At 45.1% G+C, this 18,545-nt stretch overlaps 2 protein-coding genes across 2 annotated transcripts; both read right to left on the bottom strand.

Annotated features, from left to right (window-relative positions):
• Positions 1 to 6,275: 6,275 nt before the first annotated feature.
• LOC135448837 (ciliary microtubule associated protein 1A-like) lies at positions 6,276 to 8,366 on the bottom strand. The gene is made up of 6 exons (XM_064715136.1): positions 8,192 to 8,366; positions 7,838 to 8,038; positions 7,508 to 7,609; positions 7,034 to 7,155; positions 6,482 to 6,619; positions 6,276 to 6,371 (listed from the first exon to the last, which is right to left on the bottom strand). The coding sequence occupies exons 1-6, from the start codon at positions 8,295 to 8,297 to the stop codon at positions 6,276 to 6,278; spliced, it is 765 nt and encodes a 254-aa protein (XP_064571206.1). The 5' UTR covers positions 8,298 to 8,366.
• A 1,957-nt stretch (positions 8,367 to 10,323) lies between these two features.
• LOC135448778 (ciliary microtubule associated protein 1A-like) lies at positions 10,324 to 12,302 on the bottom strand. Its single transcript, XM_064715007.1, has 6 exons — positions 12,136 to 12,302; positions 11,821 to 12,021; positions 11,491 to 11,592; positions 11,017 to 11,138; positions 10,520 to 10,660; positions 10,324 to 10,419 (listed from the first exon to the last, which is right to left on the bottom strand). Exons 1-6 carry the CDS (start codon positions 12,239 to 12,241, stop codon positions 10,324 to 10,326), a joined length of 768 nt encoding a protein of 255 aa, XP_064571077.1. The 5' UTR covers positions 12,242 to 12,302.
• Between the last annotated feature and the right edge of the window lie 6,243 nt (positions 12,303 to 18,545).

Here is an 18,545-nt window from a genome sequence, read left to right on the forward strand (position 1 = left end):
ATAATTACTATTTTTCCTCACTCCGCATCATTTCCTCATCTTTGAAAGCAAATAATTCATGGGAACATTATGCAGCTTGATGACAAAATTAATTGGAGGGGTGGGTCAAGAAACTCCTATGGAATTTCAACACACCTGACTATGAGGGTGTATTGCATGCATGTGTTTGTAGCTTAAGGCAGGGAAAAATCACTCCTTCAAGTAAGAGATGAATTTAATAGGAATTCCTATTTTGCTTTGGGATAACATCTTTCATTGATTTAATCCCTTCCTGTATGTACTTGTATCATATGAGGTAGTTGTGGTTTTCATTTTACATTCAAGTCTATAGTATGATGAATAGCTATTGTCAGCTTTACTTCACCCTGACCAGTGGTTGCACCAGTGGAGGTAGGCTAGGGTCAAGGAGATGGCCTCAAATAATCTACAATTTTCCTAACCCTATCCCTATCCCCCTTTCCTTAGGGCCTTCCTTTATTTATCTCTTTTTTTTCTTTCTCTTTTAGTGCCCCATCTATCTTGCAGTTTACTGAGGCTGGAACTCTGACCAGAAATGACAGATCACTTCATATGTCACACTTTATTGTTTGTTGGACTTTTATCACATTTCCAGCATCTTTTTTCAAAATCAGCCCAACTCTGAGGTATATGCTTCTAATTTGCATTACAGAAAAATTCTGCCTCTTTTGTTCACTTGGGTATTTCTCCTTGGTTAAATGGATTATTTACAGCGTAGTGGAATCTAGCACTTCAAGCACTGACTTCATATGATTTACTACACATTAGTGTTATTACTGTATTAGTAAACTTGTAAAGCCTGGCCTTGATAGTATTTGATTGAAGCTGTTTTTTCTGGAAGTTCCTGACCAAGAAAGTTACAGCTCTTCTCACAATAAAAGTAGGGATAAATTCACTGCATATAGCTATTGATGAAAAACCAAGAATAAAAGCAGAAATATAACATTAAGCATAGGCATGTAGGAGTGGGAAAGGGAGAGAATATTAATTAAGAAACATTACTTGTTTGAGGAAGTATATACTGGGCATTTGAGACTGGAAATTCACATGGGTAAGGCTGGGACTTGTTTGGTGAGAAGGTTGGGAGGAAATGCACAAGCTATTTAGAGTGGGCTGGACAGGTACAACAACACTGCAAAGGGCTGCAGTGGAGGAAAGCCAGAGCCCAGTGAACAGCACACTTGTTTTTATGAAGCTCAGGGTTAAATTTGCTTTCTGGGCTGCATACATACATTGCTGGCTCATATCTAATTTCTGATCCAGCGGTATACCTAGGTCCTTCTCTCCAGGGCTGCTCTCAATCCATTCACCACCAAGCTTGCATTGAAAATGATGACTGCTACAACCCAGGTGTGGACCTTTCACTTAGCATTGTTGAACTTCAGGAGGCTCACACTGGCCCACTTCTTGAGCCTGTGAAGGTTTATCTCTTTCCTCAAGTGTGTGTCAGTTAGGTGAGCAGTGATGCCTTGTAAGATAAAAAAGGGGTTCTTCAACTTCACACCACTAGAACTCATTAGTGATAGACCTAAAACAGATTTAGTTTAAAGAGCCTACTTGCCATTGTCAGAACTGGAATTTAAAGACGTACCATAAGCACAATAAACAATTACTTGCATATAGACTGAAAAGATAATATTTTTCTATACATATGTAATATGTACATATGTGCCTATGTACTAACCAGTAAGCATCCTTGCCAGGCTCAAACAGCCTATGTAAAAATGCTAAATATTAGATGAGAAGCAAAAGGATTACTAGGAAATAAAAGAAAGCTAATTGGCTAAACATACCCCTGAGGCCTGCATCATAAGACTCACAATTTTATTGGATAAGTAAAATATCAGACCTTGTTCATTTTGAGCTACCTGACAAACTAGCTCCAGTTCTACACAATAATCACTGTCTTTAAAACCAATGGTTTTGATACAGATTCTCTCCCGCAGCAAATTGTTACAGAAATTGAAACTGTTAAGCAGCTAGTCAGATTTTCGGATTCTGAGGAACTTATTTGCTGCTTTGGCCCAGACATAAGCAAAAACAGGCAAGGAGCTGCTTTAATTTATGCCACTGTCAGACTCTCACGGTCTCTCTACCACTGGAGTTCCTCTCTGCCACAACCTTTCATGCTCTGACTAGGGATTTCCCATGCAAAAATATACATATGTGCAATGCACAGATGGTTTGCATATGCGCAGTAGGCTTAACATAGCTGAATTACTGTGTATGCACGGACCATCTGTGCAGCACATGTGCAGCAGGTCTGATGTGTACTGGACACATTGGACTTACTGTGCATGTGCTACACAGTTAATCTGCACACACACAGTAGCCACAGCTCTGACTGAGTTGCCAGACATCCAGATGGCCAGAGTCCTTAAATCCCTTCCAGAGAAAAAATGAAGATGGAATAAGGATGTTTGGTTTTGTTTGGGTTTTTTTCCTGGTGTATAACATAGCTTGTCCTTTATCCTCAAATGTAGGAACATATTAAAGTGGATACACCACCTCATCACATTTTAAGTTTAAAAACAGAGAGAGAGCAATTCCCTCTGGTCATGCATGTCCAAAAACAACTATAGAAAACAAAACAGAGCCGTGATAAAGATTCTTCTCTGTAAACTTTTACAGAACAAGCAAATCCATAACAACTACACAGGCTTCTCTTAAAGAGGACTGGCAGCCACTTCAGATTTTCTGACTACAAAAAACTTTTCAATCTGGAAATATTTAAATTATTCAGGTTAATGCTCAGAAAACTCAGCAACCCAGATCAATCACAAGTCACAGTCTCAGGAAGAGAGTTAGTTGTCTTGGGCCTTGCCTTTTGGTTGGTTGAGATTCAGTGTCTTAAAGAGCACATGCTGTTTGCTTTCCCATCATTAAGACTGTGAGCTAATAACACTGTCACTAATGTTTTTGACAAATTCCCCATCAATAACTCTTCCCTAAACCTAAGATGCACTTAAACATGAAAAACACTTATTAGACCCACCAGTATTCTGACAATTGCTAAGCACACTGGTAGTTCCAATGTATGGAGAATTTATCTATATTTACTTACTGGGAAGAAGTCTGAAAACACTCTGCATCTGTGGCTGGCATCCAGCTTTTGTTTGCATGACCTGACAATGCACGCAGGAGTCTGCTCTGTTTCTTCTGCACTCTGGGGAAAGGCCTCTCTTGCCTTCATTTGCACACTCAGGCTGTCAAACTCCCAAAAGTGGCAGCATAGAGATGTTCTTCCTAAACATTATCTTCAGCAGAAAATTCTGCTTACAAACACCGGGCCCAAATCACCCTCTCCATAAATTAAGGGACCATGGAAAAATAAGACATGAAACAGAAGTCTGAGGCATTCAAATTTGCATTCATATTATGTGACCCAAAACTACAAGAACATACAGCTTTTAGATAAACAAAAAAATCACATTATTTTTTCTCTCATCTCATGTTTCTGCCTTGCAGACATCATCAAGGTCTGCTTGCTGTGTTCTCAAGAGGAAAATATATTAGGTGCCTTACCCATAGGCACCAAGTTGTGAGGTGCACCAATGCCTTCTCTACTCCATTCTGAACCAGTGCCATCCACACAAACCTTCCCAGCCTAACCCTGAGCCTCTTAAGTTTGCCAGCCTGTCTCTAGGAACCCAAAGAGGACAGAATGCCTGAATGAGGCCTGATGAGTGCTCAGCAGAGGGGATCACCCTTGAACCTTCTGGGAATAAGAGAAAATAGGAGAAGACTCATCAGAGCAAGCTCTTGTGTGGCACTGGGCTGGGCAGCGCTGTGGTCCCAGGCTCCTATTCTTGCCATGGGCTTTGTAGCCACCAACATGGATGGCGCCTGCGTGGGCACCTGGGGGTTTCATCACCCATGTGGCCACATCATGGCAGAGTTCCGCACCCTGGGATTCACTTACACAATCCCTGAGATGACAGGTAAACCAGGAATAATGAAAGATGGGGCAGGGGCAGAGGGGGGAGAGAACAGCTGGGGGATCAGAGCACATCTGCTGCTTCCACTTAACAAACAGTAAGTTTAACACTAACAAGTTGCAAGGAGCCAAACATTCCATCACAGACAGCTGCTCTGCAGGTACTCAGCACTACATTCACCCCTGTATCACTGTGAATGGGAAGGACTCAGCTCCAGCACCGCACATCTGTGGATGTCCCAAGATGAAGACCGAGGTCACCCTGAGTACCATTTCTCCAGCCTTTCTTGCAGGTGAGACAAGCACACCTTACTCATGAGGACACAAAACCTGTCCAGAACAAAATCTCTCCACTGCTGCCTCAGCACTGTTCCCACAGAGCACAGCATCACTGACCTCATCTATGAATACAGGTAGGACGAGATTTCTTTTGTAGATTAAAAAAAAAAAAAAAAAAAAAACAGGTATAAAATTTTCTTGCACCGCAAAGGACTGAATATCCAGTCTATTAACCAAAGCTTCATTTGCCTTTGTCCCTCCCCTGCAATAGCAACTTTTAACAAATACTTTCCTGTTCTAACTTTGTGTTTTCCTGTAATCTTTTTAACTCACTTCGATTTCATGTAAGTTTAGTTAAAAGACTTCCCATTAACCACAGGCATTTCAAAATGAAGAGAAGGGCACCTGAAGCCCTGAAAGGAAGATGTGTGATCGGGGTTGGACTGAGAGGAGCCTCAGGCAATCAAGGTCCCCGCAGCTCCTCCTCAGCAGGAAAACAGGAACGGAAAACAAGGTGTAAAAGCTCGCGAATTGGGATAACGACGCGTGAAACGGATTCGGCTGGAGGAAATTAGTGTAATTTACTGCTATTTATTCATATAGTGAGAAAATTAAACCCCAATACCACCCACCCACTGCTCCCCTTTCGCAGTCGGAGCTGCCTCCCATGGCTGCCGGCCCCTGCCCAGAGCCGCGCTGAGGAGCGCCTGGGCCCGCTCTGCCCAGGCTCCCGCCGCTGCAGCTCCTCGGCACACCCGTGTTCCAGCCTGGGCCCGCTCTGCCCAAGCTCCCGCCGCTGCAGCTCCTCGGCACACCGTGTTCCAGCCTGGGCCCGCTCTGCCCAAGCTCCCGCCGCTGCAGCTCCTCGGCGCTCCGCGTTCCAGCTCGGCACGGCCGCACAAGGCCGTCCGCAGAGGACGCGGCGGGACTGCGTGCCTCGGTCCCGGGAATTTGCCTTCCGCCTTCCCGCAATATGGCACACGCAGCCTTTCCTTCGTTAACCCGCGGGTTAACCGGCACCCGAGGGCCGGCGGCCGGAGGCTGGGGCCAGCGGCCGGTCGGTCCGTGCTGCAGCGCTGCCGCAATGCCTGCGGGGCTCCGCTGGGGCTGAGCATGGGGCTGCCATGGAACTGGCTCAGACAGCCCCAGTGGGGCAGCCCCAGTTTGTCCTCACAAAGACCTGCTTCTTCCCCACACACAGACACACAGCACAACCCTTTCCAGTCCAGTGGTGCCTGAGCACGGGGCTTTTGTCTAATGGGTTGAGTCTGACTGAAGTGCAGGTCACAGAGCTGAGAGAGGCTCCTGCCTTGGAGCACCTGAAAAAGCTGCCCACTCCAACAATTCCCACCCTGTTCCCCAGCTGTCAGAGGATTTTGTATCCTTTTGGCATCACCACTTAGCCAGAGAGGAGAAACAGGTTCCCCAGGGGGACAGTAGAGTCCCATCACTGGCCACAATCAAGTTTGCAGTTGGCTAGGTGCTGGCTAGTCTCTTCCAGGCTGCCACTTCTGCAAAACGGCTGGATGAGGTCCCTTCCAAGGTCCCTTCCCACCTGGGCTGTTGCAGGATTCTATGGTGATTCCATTTTCAGACTGGGAATAATGGTTCTTTCTCCTTAACTCTCAGTGTTCTGGGGACTTGCCTGTGGAAATGAGCCCCTGCCTGTGTCAAGAGAGGATGCAGGGCATATATGTTTCTGGGCACACCTTGGGCAGATGCCACCTATGTGCACTGAAAAGGGGGACACTGAGATGGGGTTTGTCCTTGGGGCCAGCATGGGCCATGGGGTGAGAGTGTGCGAGGCAGGGCTGGAAAGCTTTCACAGTGTTTTGCTCTGGTTGGGTGAAATGGTGGTGCTGGAGATGTCAGCATGGCTCACGCTGTTACCTCACTGCTCTCCCCTCACTCTCATCCTGCCAGATGTTTTGACTGAGGCACAGACATGAGACAGTGAAGCCAGTGGTCTACACCAACGCACACCTAACCCCACCCTGCTGCAAAGGAGGAACAGAAAAAAGATCTCTTCAGGTGTCTGTCTTTAATCAACATGTGTTTCAGGTATTAAAGAAGCTTGGTAGAGAGAATGTCGGACTCCAAAACTGAAGGCAGGATCCCGGGCCTTGGTTATTGACAACTGGAAGAGGAAATTGGGAAGAAAAGAGGTGAAGATGATGCCTTACTCTCCAGAGCTGTCCTCAAGTGAAGGTTGTGCAGCAAAACACATTGATGGGCTGACTGCCTTACCTTTCCCAGGGTGTATTCTGCTGGACCTGGAAGCGCTCCCTTTCCAGGAACTTTGGTTTTCATTCCCATTGAGAACTTGGGAGCCCTGGTTTTGTAGATATCCAGATCCACCTTGGGAAATGCCGCAGGACCTGGCGTCTGCAAGAGTAGCAATGAGGTTGGTGGGTACAAGAAGCAGTGTGGATTCTTGCTGGGTGTCCATGAGTACTGTGCTGCTTTAGGTGGCTGGCCAGAGGAGCAGTGTGGGAGCCCTGGAGCCTTGGGAATGAGGGCTCCTTGGGAAGAGAGTTAGATTTCCCAGAGGGGAGATTACTGCTATTAATGCCCATGAGCTGTACTGTGCCAAAGCTGCTGGTGTGGAAAAATAGGGGGATTCAGTTGCTGGTGTTACTGGTAATAGCAGAGCCAGAGGCCCTGTGATTTCTTGTTCTTTTCTGCAGGTGCAGGGAAGTGTGTGTTAGGTGGGGATACGGCAGGCACTGGGGCCCTTCTGCCCTAAGCAGAGCAGCTGAACTTCTGCTGCTGCTGTTAGGGAACAGAAGCGCAGCTCACCTTTGCCACATCTTGAAAACAGCTCTGGTATTGACTCTTCCCCTTCATGGAGTAGCATGGTTCAGCATGAGTGTATGCTGTGTTGGGTCCCAGAATCCTGGGCAAGGTGTAGGTGCCAGGACCTAGAAATGGAATAGGAAGACAGCGTAAGTCAGTCCTGAGGGAAAGGGTGCAATGCCTAGGTGGAAGAGAGTCAGCCTGCCAAGCCGGCTGTGAGGAGCAGGAAGGGTATCCTGCCCCTCATCCCGGTGACTCTGGCTTTTGTTGCATGTGGTGTGCCTTGGCTGTTTGACACCAGAGGTGCCGGTTCTTCTGTGAGATGGGAGAAGTTGGTGCTGCGGGACAGCTAAAAGCTTGTTGAGCACACACTGTGTCTTGCTGCCCAGGCTTTTTGCTAGGCCTGTTGAAGAACCTGCAGACGCTTCCTGGAGGACACACAGGCTGTAAGAGTGTCTGTTTCCCCAAGTTCCATACCTGGTGTGCGGAAACCTTTTAAGTCCTTGTGTCGGGATGCCAGGCTATTCGCCGGTGCAGTATGGAAGACGTGCTTGTTGGCACGATCCGTGGTGTAGTCACCTGGGACAGAGAAGGAGACAAGAAAAGTGAAACTGGGAGCGTAACTGCAAGCCACAGAGGAGAAGTCAGGAGGAGGTGGAGGAGGTGCTCAGTCTTGCTTGTTTTCCATCTGGAACTCTCTGAAGCCCATTCAGAGCATGAGCAGTGGGCTTTGTGCCCCAGTGGTACAGGGCAACAGTAAGGCCTGCTTGTCTGGCCTGGATGAAGGGCTGCAGAAATGCTACTTACTGGGTCCAGGGGTGGCCAAAATCTTGGTCTTGGGACGTGCTGTCACAAGTGCTGATGGAGCCATCTGCCTCCCAGTCTTGGTGATGGATGATTCAATGAAGTACCGAGGACCTGGTGAGCAGGTGTCTGCAGAGGGAGCATTGCTGCCTCGAAATGAGAATGCAGGGGCTCTGTCTTTGGTGGGATCATGAGCCATATGACCTGGCAAGAAAAGCCTGTGAAAGGACCTGTGCCTGCAACTGTGTGGTGTAAGGAGGTTCCTAAGTGGTAACAGGTTCCTAAGTGGCAGGAGGTTCCTAAGAGGCACCGTGCTGTGCCTCCTGCTGCCACTACCTTCCCTGATAGTTGGTTTACCTGTCAACCCAGGGAGCCCATACTTGGGACCTGGGGTGCTGAATTCTGCAAGGATTGGGCCCCTTCGGGGATGAGGTCGCCAGTTGCCTACCCAGGGTCCCTCCATGCTGGTGGCCGGAGAAACTACAGGAAAAACTGGAGAGCTACCAAAGGGCTTCTCTGACACAGCACTGGTACAAAGCTTTCCTGTAGCCCAGAGCAGGAAGAAAGCAAACTAGCATCACGAGAGAAGGTGAAGGAAAGTGAAGAGCAACAAGGAGTAGCAGATGGAAGAGTAGGAGAAATGGGGAGAAGCTGCAAGTTAGAAGCAAAGATGCCGCAAGAACTCCTGCTGTGCCCTCAGGCAGCAATTGTTGGCGTAGAATGCAGCGCTGGCCTGGCTGGGGATAGCCTCCAGCGCGTCTACACACGAGTTTGCTCAGCTGGAGTGTGGCGCTGACTGGGTGATGTGCAGGGAGGGACACCAGCCCCTCGGTGACATCATAATCCATTGCTAGGTGGATCCATCAACATTGACCTCCATCACCAGGTGACATCCCAAAGGGCCATTCTCTTCCAGTGATGAGCAAAGCCCACTGTGATGTTGAGACCCTTAAGCTGTTCGTGCTGCAGCGCTGCCATATTGCCTGCAGAGCTCTTCTGGGGCTGGGCATGGGCCTGCCATGGAACTGGCTCAGTCTGGTGTGGGGCAGCCCCAGTTTGTTCTCACACAGAGCTGCTTTTGTCCCCATGTTCCCAGAGACCCAGCCCAGCTCTTTCTAGTACAGTGGTGCCTGAGCGCCGAGCTTTTTTCACCAAACAGTGTGAAATAAACTTATCCAACACCAATTTGTTGTGAACAAGGAGACACTTCTGTATTTCAGTGCCAGGAAAAAGGGGGATTACTCCTCCGATTTTATTCTGATTTGCAAACAAAATTCATCCATTTTATATGCTTTTTCTGCTGTGTCATTTTTACATAAGTTCTTTTACATAGTATACATCATCTGCCCATTCTTAAGTGTAACCTTTACAATGATTGGTTTCACTAGTTATATAACTACAAAAATATTCCTACCCTGAGACTATAATTGGCCATATCTACTGAGATCTACTGATTGGAATCCTTGATAGTCAAATTAGGATGGGAAGGGAAGGGTTTTCCAAGCACACTAACTGGTGTTCATGATGATTTGCATAGTTTCTTGAACAAGGGACATGATACCTGGTAACTTCTTGATAAGGTTTCTCTGACTGAATACTTTAAAAACAGCACTCCTAACATTCATATAACATATGCTTCAGGGTTTTCTACTTGTAATCATAGTAACACTTTTTTATTATTAAATTATTTTATCAGTGTAATTGCAACAGGCTGAGTAGACTGAAGTGCAGGTCACAGAGCTGAGAGAGGCTCCTGCCTTGGAGCACCTGAAAAAGCTGCCCACTCCAACAATTCCCACCCTGTTCCCCAGCTGTCAGGGGATTTTGTATCCTTTTGGCATCACCACTTAGCCAGAGAGGAGAAACAGGTTCCCCAGGGGGACAGTAGAGTCCCATCACTGGCCACAATCAAGTTTGCAGTTGGCTAGGTGCTGGCTAGTCTCTTCCAGGCTACCACTTCTGCAAAAGGGCTGGATGAGGTCCCTTCCAAGGTCCCTTCCCACCTGGGCTGTTGCAGGATTCTATGGTGATTCCATTTTCAGACTGGGAATAATGGTTCTTTCTCCTTAACTCTCAGTGTTCTGGGGACTTGCCTGTGGAAATGAGCCCCTGCCTGTGTCAAGAGAGGATGCAGGGCATATATGTTTCTGGGCACACCTTGGGCAGATGCCACCTATGTGCACTGAAAAGGGGGACACTGAGATGGGGTTTGTCCTTGGGGCCAGCATGGGCCATGGGGTGAGAGTGTGCGAGGCAGGGCTGGAAAGCTTTCACAGTGTTTTGCTCTGGTTGGGTGAAATGGTGGTGCTGGAGATGTCAGCATGGCTCACGCTGTTACCTCACTGCTCTCCCCTCACTCTCATCCTGCCAGATGTTTTGACTGAGGCACAGACATGAGACAGTGAAGCCAGTGGTCTACACCAACGCACACCTAACCCCACCCTGCTGCAAAGGAGGAACAGAAAAAAGATCTCTTCAGGTGTCTGTCTTTAATCAACATGTGTTGCAGGTATTATAGAAGCTTTGTAGAGAGAATGTCGTAGTCCAAAAGTGTAAGCAGGATCCCGGGCCTTGATCAGTGCAACCTAGAAGGGGAAGAAAAGAGGTGAAGATGGTTGCTCGTTCTCCAGTTTTCCTCAAGTGAAGGTTGTGCAGCAAAACATAATGGTAGGCAGGCTGCCTTACCTTTCCCAGGGTGTTGTAGTCTGCTGGACCTGGAAGCGCTCCCTTTCCAGGAACTTTGGTTCTTAGTCCCATTGAGAACCTGGGAGCCTTGGTTTTGTAGACATCCAGATCCACCTTGTCAAATGCTGCAGGACCTGGCGTCTGCAAGAGTAGCAATGAGGTTGGTGGGTACAAGAAGCAGTGTAGATTCTTGCTGGGTGTCCATGAGTACTGTGCTGCTTTAGGTGGCTGGCCAGAGGAGCAGTGTGGGAGCCCTGGAGCTTTGGGAATGAGGGCTCCTTGGGAAGAGAGTCAGATTTCCCAGAGGGGAGATTACTGCTGTTAGTGCCAGGGAGCTGTACTGTGCCAAAGCTGCTGGTGTGGAAAAATGGGGGGATTCAGGTGTCGGTGTTACTGGTAATAGCAGAGCCAGAGGACCTGTGGCTTCTTGGGCTTCTGCTCTATGCAGAGCAGCTGAACTTCTGCTGCTGCTGTTAGGGAACAGAAGTGCAGCTCACCTTTGCCACATCTTGAAAACAGCTCTGGTATTGACTCTTCCCCTTCATGGAGTAGCATGGTTCAGCATGAGTGTATGCTGTGTTTGGTCCCAGAATTCTGGGCAAGGTGTAGGTGCCAGGTCCTGGAAATGGAATAGGAAGAAAGCGTAAGTCAGTCCTGTGGGAAATGGGGCAATGCCTGGGTGGAAGAGAGTCAGCCTGCCAAGCCGGCTGTGAGGAGCAGGAAGGGTATCCTGCCCCTCATCCCGGTGCCTCTGGCTTTTGTTGCATGTGGTGTGCCTTGGCTGTTTGACACCAGAGGTGCCGGTTCTTCTGTGAGATGGGAGAAGTTGGTGCTGCGGGACAGCTAAAAGCTTGTTGAGCACACACTGTGTCTTGCTGCCCAGGCTTTTTGCTAGGCCTGTTGAAGAACCTGCAGACGCTTCCTGGAGGACACACAGGCTGTAAGAGTGTCTGTTTCCCCAAGTTCCATACCTGGTGTTCGGAACCTTTTCAAGTCCTTGGGCCGGAACACTATAAGATTGGACGGTGCAGTATGGAAGACGAGTTTGTTGGCACGATCCGTGCGGTAATCACCTGGGACAGAGAAGGAGACAAGAAAAGTGAAACTGGGAGCGTAACTGCAAGCCACAGAGGAGAAGTCAGGAGGAGGTGGAGGAGGTGCTCAGTCTTGCTTGTTTTCCATCTGGAACTCTCTGAAGCCCATTCAGAGCATGAGCAGTGGGCTTTGTGCCCCAGTGGTACAGGGCAACAGTAAGGCCTGCTTGTCTGACCTGGATGAAGGGCTGCAGAAATGCTACTCACTGGGTCCAGGGGTGGCCAAAATCTTGGTCTTGGGACGTGCTGTCACAAGTGCTGATGGAGCCATCTGCCTCCCAGTCTTGGTGATGGATGATTCAATGAAGTACCGAGGACCTGGTGAGCAGGTGTCTGTGGAGGGAGCTTTGGTCCCTCGAAATGAGAATGCAGGGGCTCTGTCTTTGGTGGGATCATGAGCCATATGACCTGGCAAGAAAAGTCTGTGAAAGGACCTGTGCCTGCAACTGTATGGTGAAAGGAGGTTCCCAAGTGGTAGCAAGCACTGTGCTGTACTATCGTGTCCCCTGATAGTTAGTTTACCTGTTGTCCCAGGGAGCCAGTACTTGGGACCTGGGGTGCTGAATTCTGCAAGGATTGGGCCCCTTCGGGGATGAGGTCGCCAGTTGCCTACCCAGGGTCCCTCCATGCTGGTGGCCAGAGAAACTACAGGAAAAACTGGAGAGCTACCAAAGGGCTTCTCTGACACAGCACTGGTACAAAGCTTTCCTGTAGCCCAGAGCAGGAAGAAAGCAAACTAGCATCACGAGAGAAGGTGAAGGAAAGTGAAGAGCAACAAGGAGTAGCAGATGGAAGAGAAGGAGGAATGGAGAGAAGCAGCAAGTCAGAAGCAAAGATGCAGCAAGAACTCCCTGCTGTGCCCTCAGGCAATGATTGTTTGCCAGGCCAGCAGCAGTGGAGAAGCGCAGCGCTGGCCTGGCTGGGTGGTAGCCTCCGGCGCGTCTGCACGCGAACTTGGTCAGTTGGAGTGTGGCGCTGACTGGGTGATGTGCAGGGAGGGACACCAGCCCCTCGGTGACATCATAATCCATTGCTAGGTGGATCCATCAACATTGACCTCCATCACCAGGTGACATCCCAAAGGGCCATTCTCTCCCAGTGATGAGCAAAGCCCACTGAGATGTGACCCTTAAGCTGTTCGTGCTGCAGCGCTGCCATATTGCCTGCAGAGCTCTTCTGGGGCTGGGCATGGGCCTGCCATGGAACTGGCTCAGTCTGGTGTGGGGCAGCCCCAGTTTGTTCTCACACAGAGCTGCTTTTGTCCCCATGTTCCCAGAGACCCAGCACTGCCTTTTCTAGTCCAGTGGTGCCTGAGCACAGAGCATTTGTCTAATGGTTTGTGTCTTCCTGAACTGCTTGCTGTAGAGCTGGGGGAACTGACAGAGGCTTTTGCTTCAAAGTATCTTTGAGAGCTGCCCACTCTAATTCTCACCCTGTAGGGTTGAGATTCTAGGGTAGAATACTTTTGACATCACCTCTTAGCCAGAGGGGAAAAAACAACCTAAGAATCAGAAGAATTAAACAGGTTTTTTTCTCAAACTTCTCCCTTGTTTTGCTTAGGCCTTTCCATTAACTGCTGGTCTGGCAGGAAAGGAGTGAGAAAGCAGCTGATGTGGCTTAGCTTCTGTCCAGGCTCTATAATTGAGCTTCTAATCTTATTTAGCATTAATGTAAGAATGCCCTTCTTTGGGGTTGAACAAATGTTGTGAGTTAGCTGTAACTGCCACTTACGCCACCTGCAGTCACATACAATGGGAGATCCCCTGAAATGAGCTGGGAAGTTGATAGTGTCCAATGCCCAGCTTGTGCTTTGTACCTTTTGATACTTTTCCAAGGTCTCTGTGCTCTGAGCTTACTATTAGAGGGGAGGGAAAGAGCAAAGCTATCAATAATATCAGTTGTTCTGGCCTCTCCATTTGAGGGCTGCCAGTTTCTGCATCACTCCTCAGATGGTACTGATGTCTTCAAGCAGTTTTCTCTCTTTAATGCCCACTTCTCCAGGTTATTTTGGGAGTTCATGGTCAACAGGATTTTCCTAAAGCAATGTTTATTACTCAGGAACATATTAATTCCTTCAGGTTTCCCTGGAAGGGTTGGACAAAGTTTCATTATTCTGATTTTGCCAGTAGTGTTTGAATCTCTATGCCTGCACTATGAGTTCTCCTGCTAGGTTTTTCCTTCCCCAGACTTCCTAACTCTTTGTCAGTAATACCAGTCATTACCCATGCTTTGTTTAGTGACCCTTAAAGCTTTTCAGTCTCCAGGTTTTTATGGTTTGAGACCCTTATGGCTTTTCTTCCATTGCTGTGCTACATGAGCTGTGGTTAGTATAGCATCAGTTAGGAAATACATTCTGAAGCATATGAATTGTGATGTAAATGGAGATGCTGTGGGTGAGGTAAAACAGTGGAGGGGCAAACCAGTTTAGAAGACATAAGAATCCTTTAACACAAGCTGATTTGTGTAGTGAAGGGCACTTAAACTTCAAAGGCACACACAGATGGAATTTTCTCCCACTGGTCAAGTACTCATGCAGTATAACCAGCAGTTTTCATAGCACTTGCAGTCTTTGATATACTAACAAAATTGTATATGAGCTCGTTCTCTTACCTTAGGTGAAGCAGATATTGAGAAGACTGGCAGGAGCTAATATATTATCAGTGTAGCTGGCTAATCACATTTCTTGTTGGATTATTTAGAAATGCCAGCATTAGTTGATGAGTTCCAGTTCTTGTGTTCTTGGTGTCATTAACCTGAATCATCTGCATTCATTTTTTTTCCTCTTGCTTTCCTTTGTGTCCTCATCAGTGCAAAGCTATCAAATAAGTTTTGTTTGGATGATGCTTTGGATCCTACTGATGGCTGCTCCTCCAGACTTGGGACATAGTTTTCACTCTGGAGACTTAAAAAAAAGCCATTCCAGTAAACAGCCTTCTTGGGTAATGGTATTTTAACTATGAAGCCTACTGATAACAGCTACAGATAAAAGATTTTCAGTGGGTTGGAGGTGTTAAAGTTGGAGCCCAATGATAGCAGCTCCCCAGAAGCATCCCACAGATGGAGTCATTTGCCCTGGAGCATACTGATAGCAATCCCATGAACCATCCCTTGTGGAGAACATTCAAAAAATGAAGAGGACAGCCCTCAGCCCAAAGGCTGTTTCCCACAGCTGCCATCACTGGGCTCCAGAGCCTAGAATGAATGAAAGCTAGAAATTTATTCACATACTGAATAGCAATAGGGAATGCCTTGCAAAACAGGATAATTTACTGGCATTGAATCTGGCAGTGGGCGTGACATACCTGGCACATTTTTAATATACTTAGGATATTTTATTTCAAACTTCTTAAAAGGATATGTTATAACTGATCTGTTTTTAGTGAGAGCATGGAGTAATGTTGCTGGAAGTTGTAGCCTGTATCAACACAAAAGGATGACAGAATTAAAAGAGACCTATTAAAATGATTAAACACTTCAGTAGTAATTACTGTGTATGATATATTATTTACAAATAACTGGATACCTATACATTTTCACTGCGTGTTACAAGATCTTTGTACAGTGCTCTTTAGGAAGTGACACAGTTGGCTTAATTAAAAAAAAAAAATTGTATAACAGATTTTTTTACCTGTATGTTTCAGAGATAATTTCAGTGATGTGGAGAATCCCTGCTGTACCTACAGCTCCCAGCAAATATCGAATTGTATGAGCTCTAGTGTATGCCACACATAATGCTTTCTTTAGACAAATAAAAGGAAAAAAATGCTAAAAATGTCAGCAATTAAGTTTGATCTGGTTTCAAGTTTTGATTTTGAAAGAGATGGAGGCTTAAATATCTATAAATTGGAGGGCTTTCATGTCTGTGCTGTTTCCATTTTGATTCAGTTAAGGACAGAATTTGAGTCTTTACCTCTCATCAGCAAGGTCATCTTAACAATTAATGAAAATGCTTAGATAAATTTGTCTGATTTTCTTTTTATCTGTTCCACTCCACTGTGGACATTTAACAGTAGTGTTCCAATGCCAAGAAATACTACTCAGAAGTTTAATTGCATGGAAGTGGCAAGAAGTACCCACCATGAGCGTTCTTTTGGTTCAGAGAACACAGACTAGAGTTATCAGACCCTGCTGTACTTCTCTTTTTAAGAAGAATGTTAATCATTGACATCGATTCCACTAATGTGTTTGGTGTCAACTGTGTAAATGCACTTAGAGGTCCTGAGGCTGTCTCTATAAGCCCTTCAAAACTGCAGAACTGCTGCTTCAATCTAAGGACTCATATGTGGAATGCTTGCTGTATGACAGATGCTTTTTGGCATCAAAATGAAAAATAAAAAAGAAGCATAAGCCCCAAATCATTAATTGCATATTTTCCTTAGAATATTAGATGATAACTATATATTCATAGGAGAAATTAATTTGATCTAGCAGTTAAATAAATGCCATGTACTTAATAAATCCAAACCAAACCTTTAAAACAAAAAAATTGAGATTGCACAGGCATCCAAATCTGTGATATCACATAACCTATGGTTTATACAATCAGGAACTGGCTTGTACAGCTCTAATCCTCCAAGAGAGCTCATGGTATATGTTGGATAGCTATGAAAACCAGCATGGGATGGGAGAATGTGTTCTATAGCAGGGCTGTGTTTCTGTGTTTCTAGTCACCCTGCACAGGTGTCTAGCCCAGAGAAAGGTGGAACTCTGGCCCCTTCCTCTCAACCCTTTATTGAGTTGAAGGGAGTTGCTCTCTCAGGAAGGAAATGCATGCCAAGTACAGCTTGGCTCGTTTACCCCAGAGCAAGGGGATAATCCAAGGACAGGTTAGGAGTCCCACTGTGCAGCATCTTCTTCTGGGCTTCTAGCTAGTTTATACCAAAGAAACCATTACACTAATTTTACTTCAGTTAACATTTCAACTTTAATTCTTCAGTTACCTTAGTGGGAATTCTTTTTTTTATTTTCATGTAAAATAGCATAGGCTTGAAATTAGGTCTGTGATAGGTAATTTGGGGGTTTTTAATAGTCATAGATTTATTGATGAACTTTTCAAATAAAAAGCAGAAAAAGAATAATATCTTATAAAGTAAAGAATATTATCTAAGGAAAAAAAATTAGCTTGCAAGGAGAATATTACCTCCTATTTTTGGAATTTCTGTGAGATTCCTGTCTCGGCTGTATTTCAAGAATCTGTCTATAGGTTGCATTCCTGAGCCTATCAGCCTTACAAATCAGTTAATAAAAGTCAATCAGTGATTGTTTAACTTGCCTGCTACTGCCTGAAGCAGAATTACAAAAGCTAAATGTGTTCAAAACTCCACCAGGAGTTTCTGTCATCTTAAAACTCCAAGTGTATGACCTCATGGCAACTAAAAAATAAATATTCCACAACAGCTTGAAGAAACTTGCAGTTACTATGCATTCATGTCAACAAAATAAGAAATCATGCTTGAGGAATAGCAATGTTTTCACTTTCTGCTCTTAGAATGATTCATTTAGAAATGGAAACTAATGGCAAAAGGATGATGAATATGAAACAACTGACAAGTAGAAACTAACAAATGCAATTAATTAGAAAATAGTAATTTGATTGCTAACTGAGGAGGTTTATAAGCAACATAGAATTGCCATGTGCATTAATCAGGTGCAATTAACTCTTCAATACTAAGACTCCTCACATATTCTGAATATCCTGACTGATTTACCATGAATTTCTACATAGTCCTGATTTTGAACTTTCATTAGTGTTCATTCTTCTGCATACTCAGCTAGGGTATATTTTGTTTCATGAAGATGACTTTCAAATGCACTAAAGTAATTTGTTAATGCAAATTGTTTTTCTTTCATGAAGTCACACACAATTTTTGTTAAATGTAAGGAGAAACACTCTAAGTAATTGCTATAGAAACAAATCTGCAATCAGCTTTCATTAATTTTTAAGTGAATGGAGGGGGTGTGATTCTTATAATGAAACAGTATTATATCTTCTTATTCCATTGCTCTAATTTGTAACTTTGACCTCAGAATTAGTGAGAATATTTTACTTATGAAATGGGAATTGGAGTTAGCAAATAAAGTGATTTTTTTTTAGTTCAGTCAGGAATTTTAGTTCAACTATTTTAGCAATAGTATTTTCATATGCATTTTCTTTTGAAAATAATAGCACTTCTTCTCACCAACACGTGTTATAGAATCTTTAAGATTTTATAAATATACATTTAAGATGTAAAAATTTGGAAGAAATTCTGTATCTTGGTTGCATAACCAGAAACCTATGTGCTGTTTTCCTCAAAATCTAACAAAATTAGATGCTGACCTTAAAACTGTATCACATGCTGTTCCTATTTTTCAAAGCTCATGATGGATCATGGTCTTGAGTTTAAAGGACATACATGTGAGAACATCTCAGGTTTTAGAAGAGGCATGGATCTGAACTTAGAGAAATGCTGAAGAAGTCTGTGTTGCTTTTAATGAGCATGGATTATTTAAATCTATTTAAATTTAAAAAGTTAGAGTTTAATATTAGAAAAGTGAGACTTGAATATCCACACTGCTGTGAAATTCTGCAAAATGAGGAGTCAGACTTGGGCTCCCATCATCAGTTTCCCATTGACAGGCAAAGTGATTTCCAGTCAACGTGGATTTATTTATACACATGGTTTAATTTCAGAATGCAAAGTTCAAGGCAAAAGGAGATTGGAATATCAATTGATTCCAGTGCAGGCTTTTTGTTTGTTTCTGTTTGGTTGGTTTTTTTTAATATTTGACTTGTTATGAGTAGGGTTTTTGAAAAAAATTCTTACAGTAAGCATCTCAGTAAGCAAAGCTCATGAAGGCTATCAAGAAATAGCCTTATATTTCGGTAGAAATAGAATATTTTTATTTCGTATGGCAATCAGCCTAACTCCTCCGAAGGCCTCAGAATCAGT

Source organism: Zonotrichia leucophrys, chromosome 5 (genome assembly GCF_028769735.1).
Source record: "Zonotrichia leucophrys gambelii isolate GWCS_2022_RI chromosome 5, RI_Zleu_2.0, whole genome shotgun sequence".
In the NCBI taxonomy this organism is placed as follows: Eukaryota; Metazoa; Chordata; class Aves; order Passeriformes; family Passerellidae; genus Zonotrichia; species Zonotrichia leucophrys.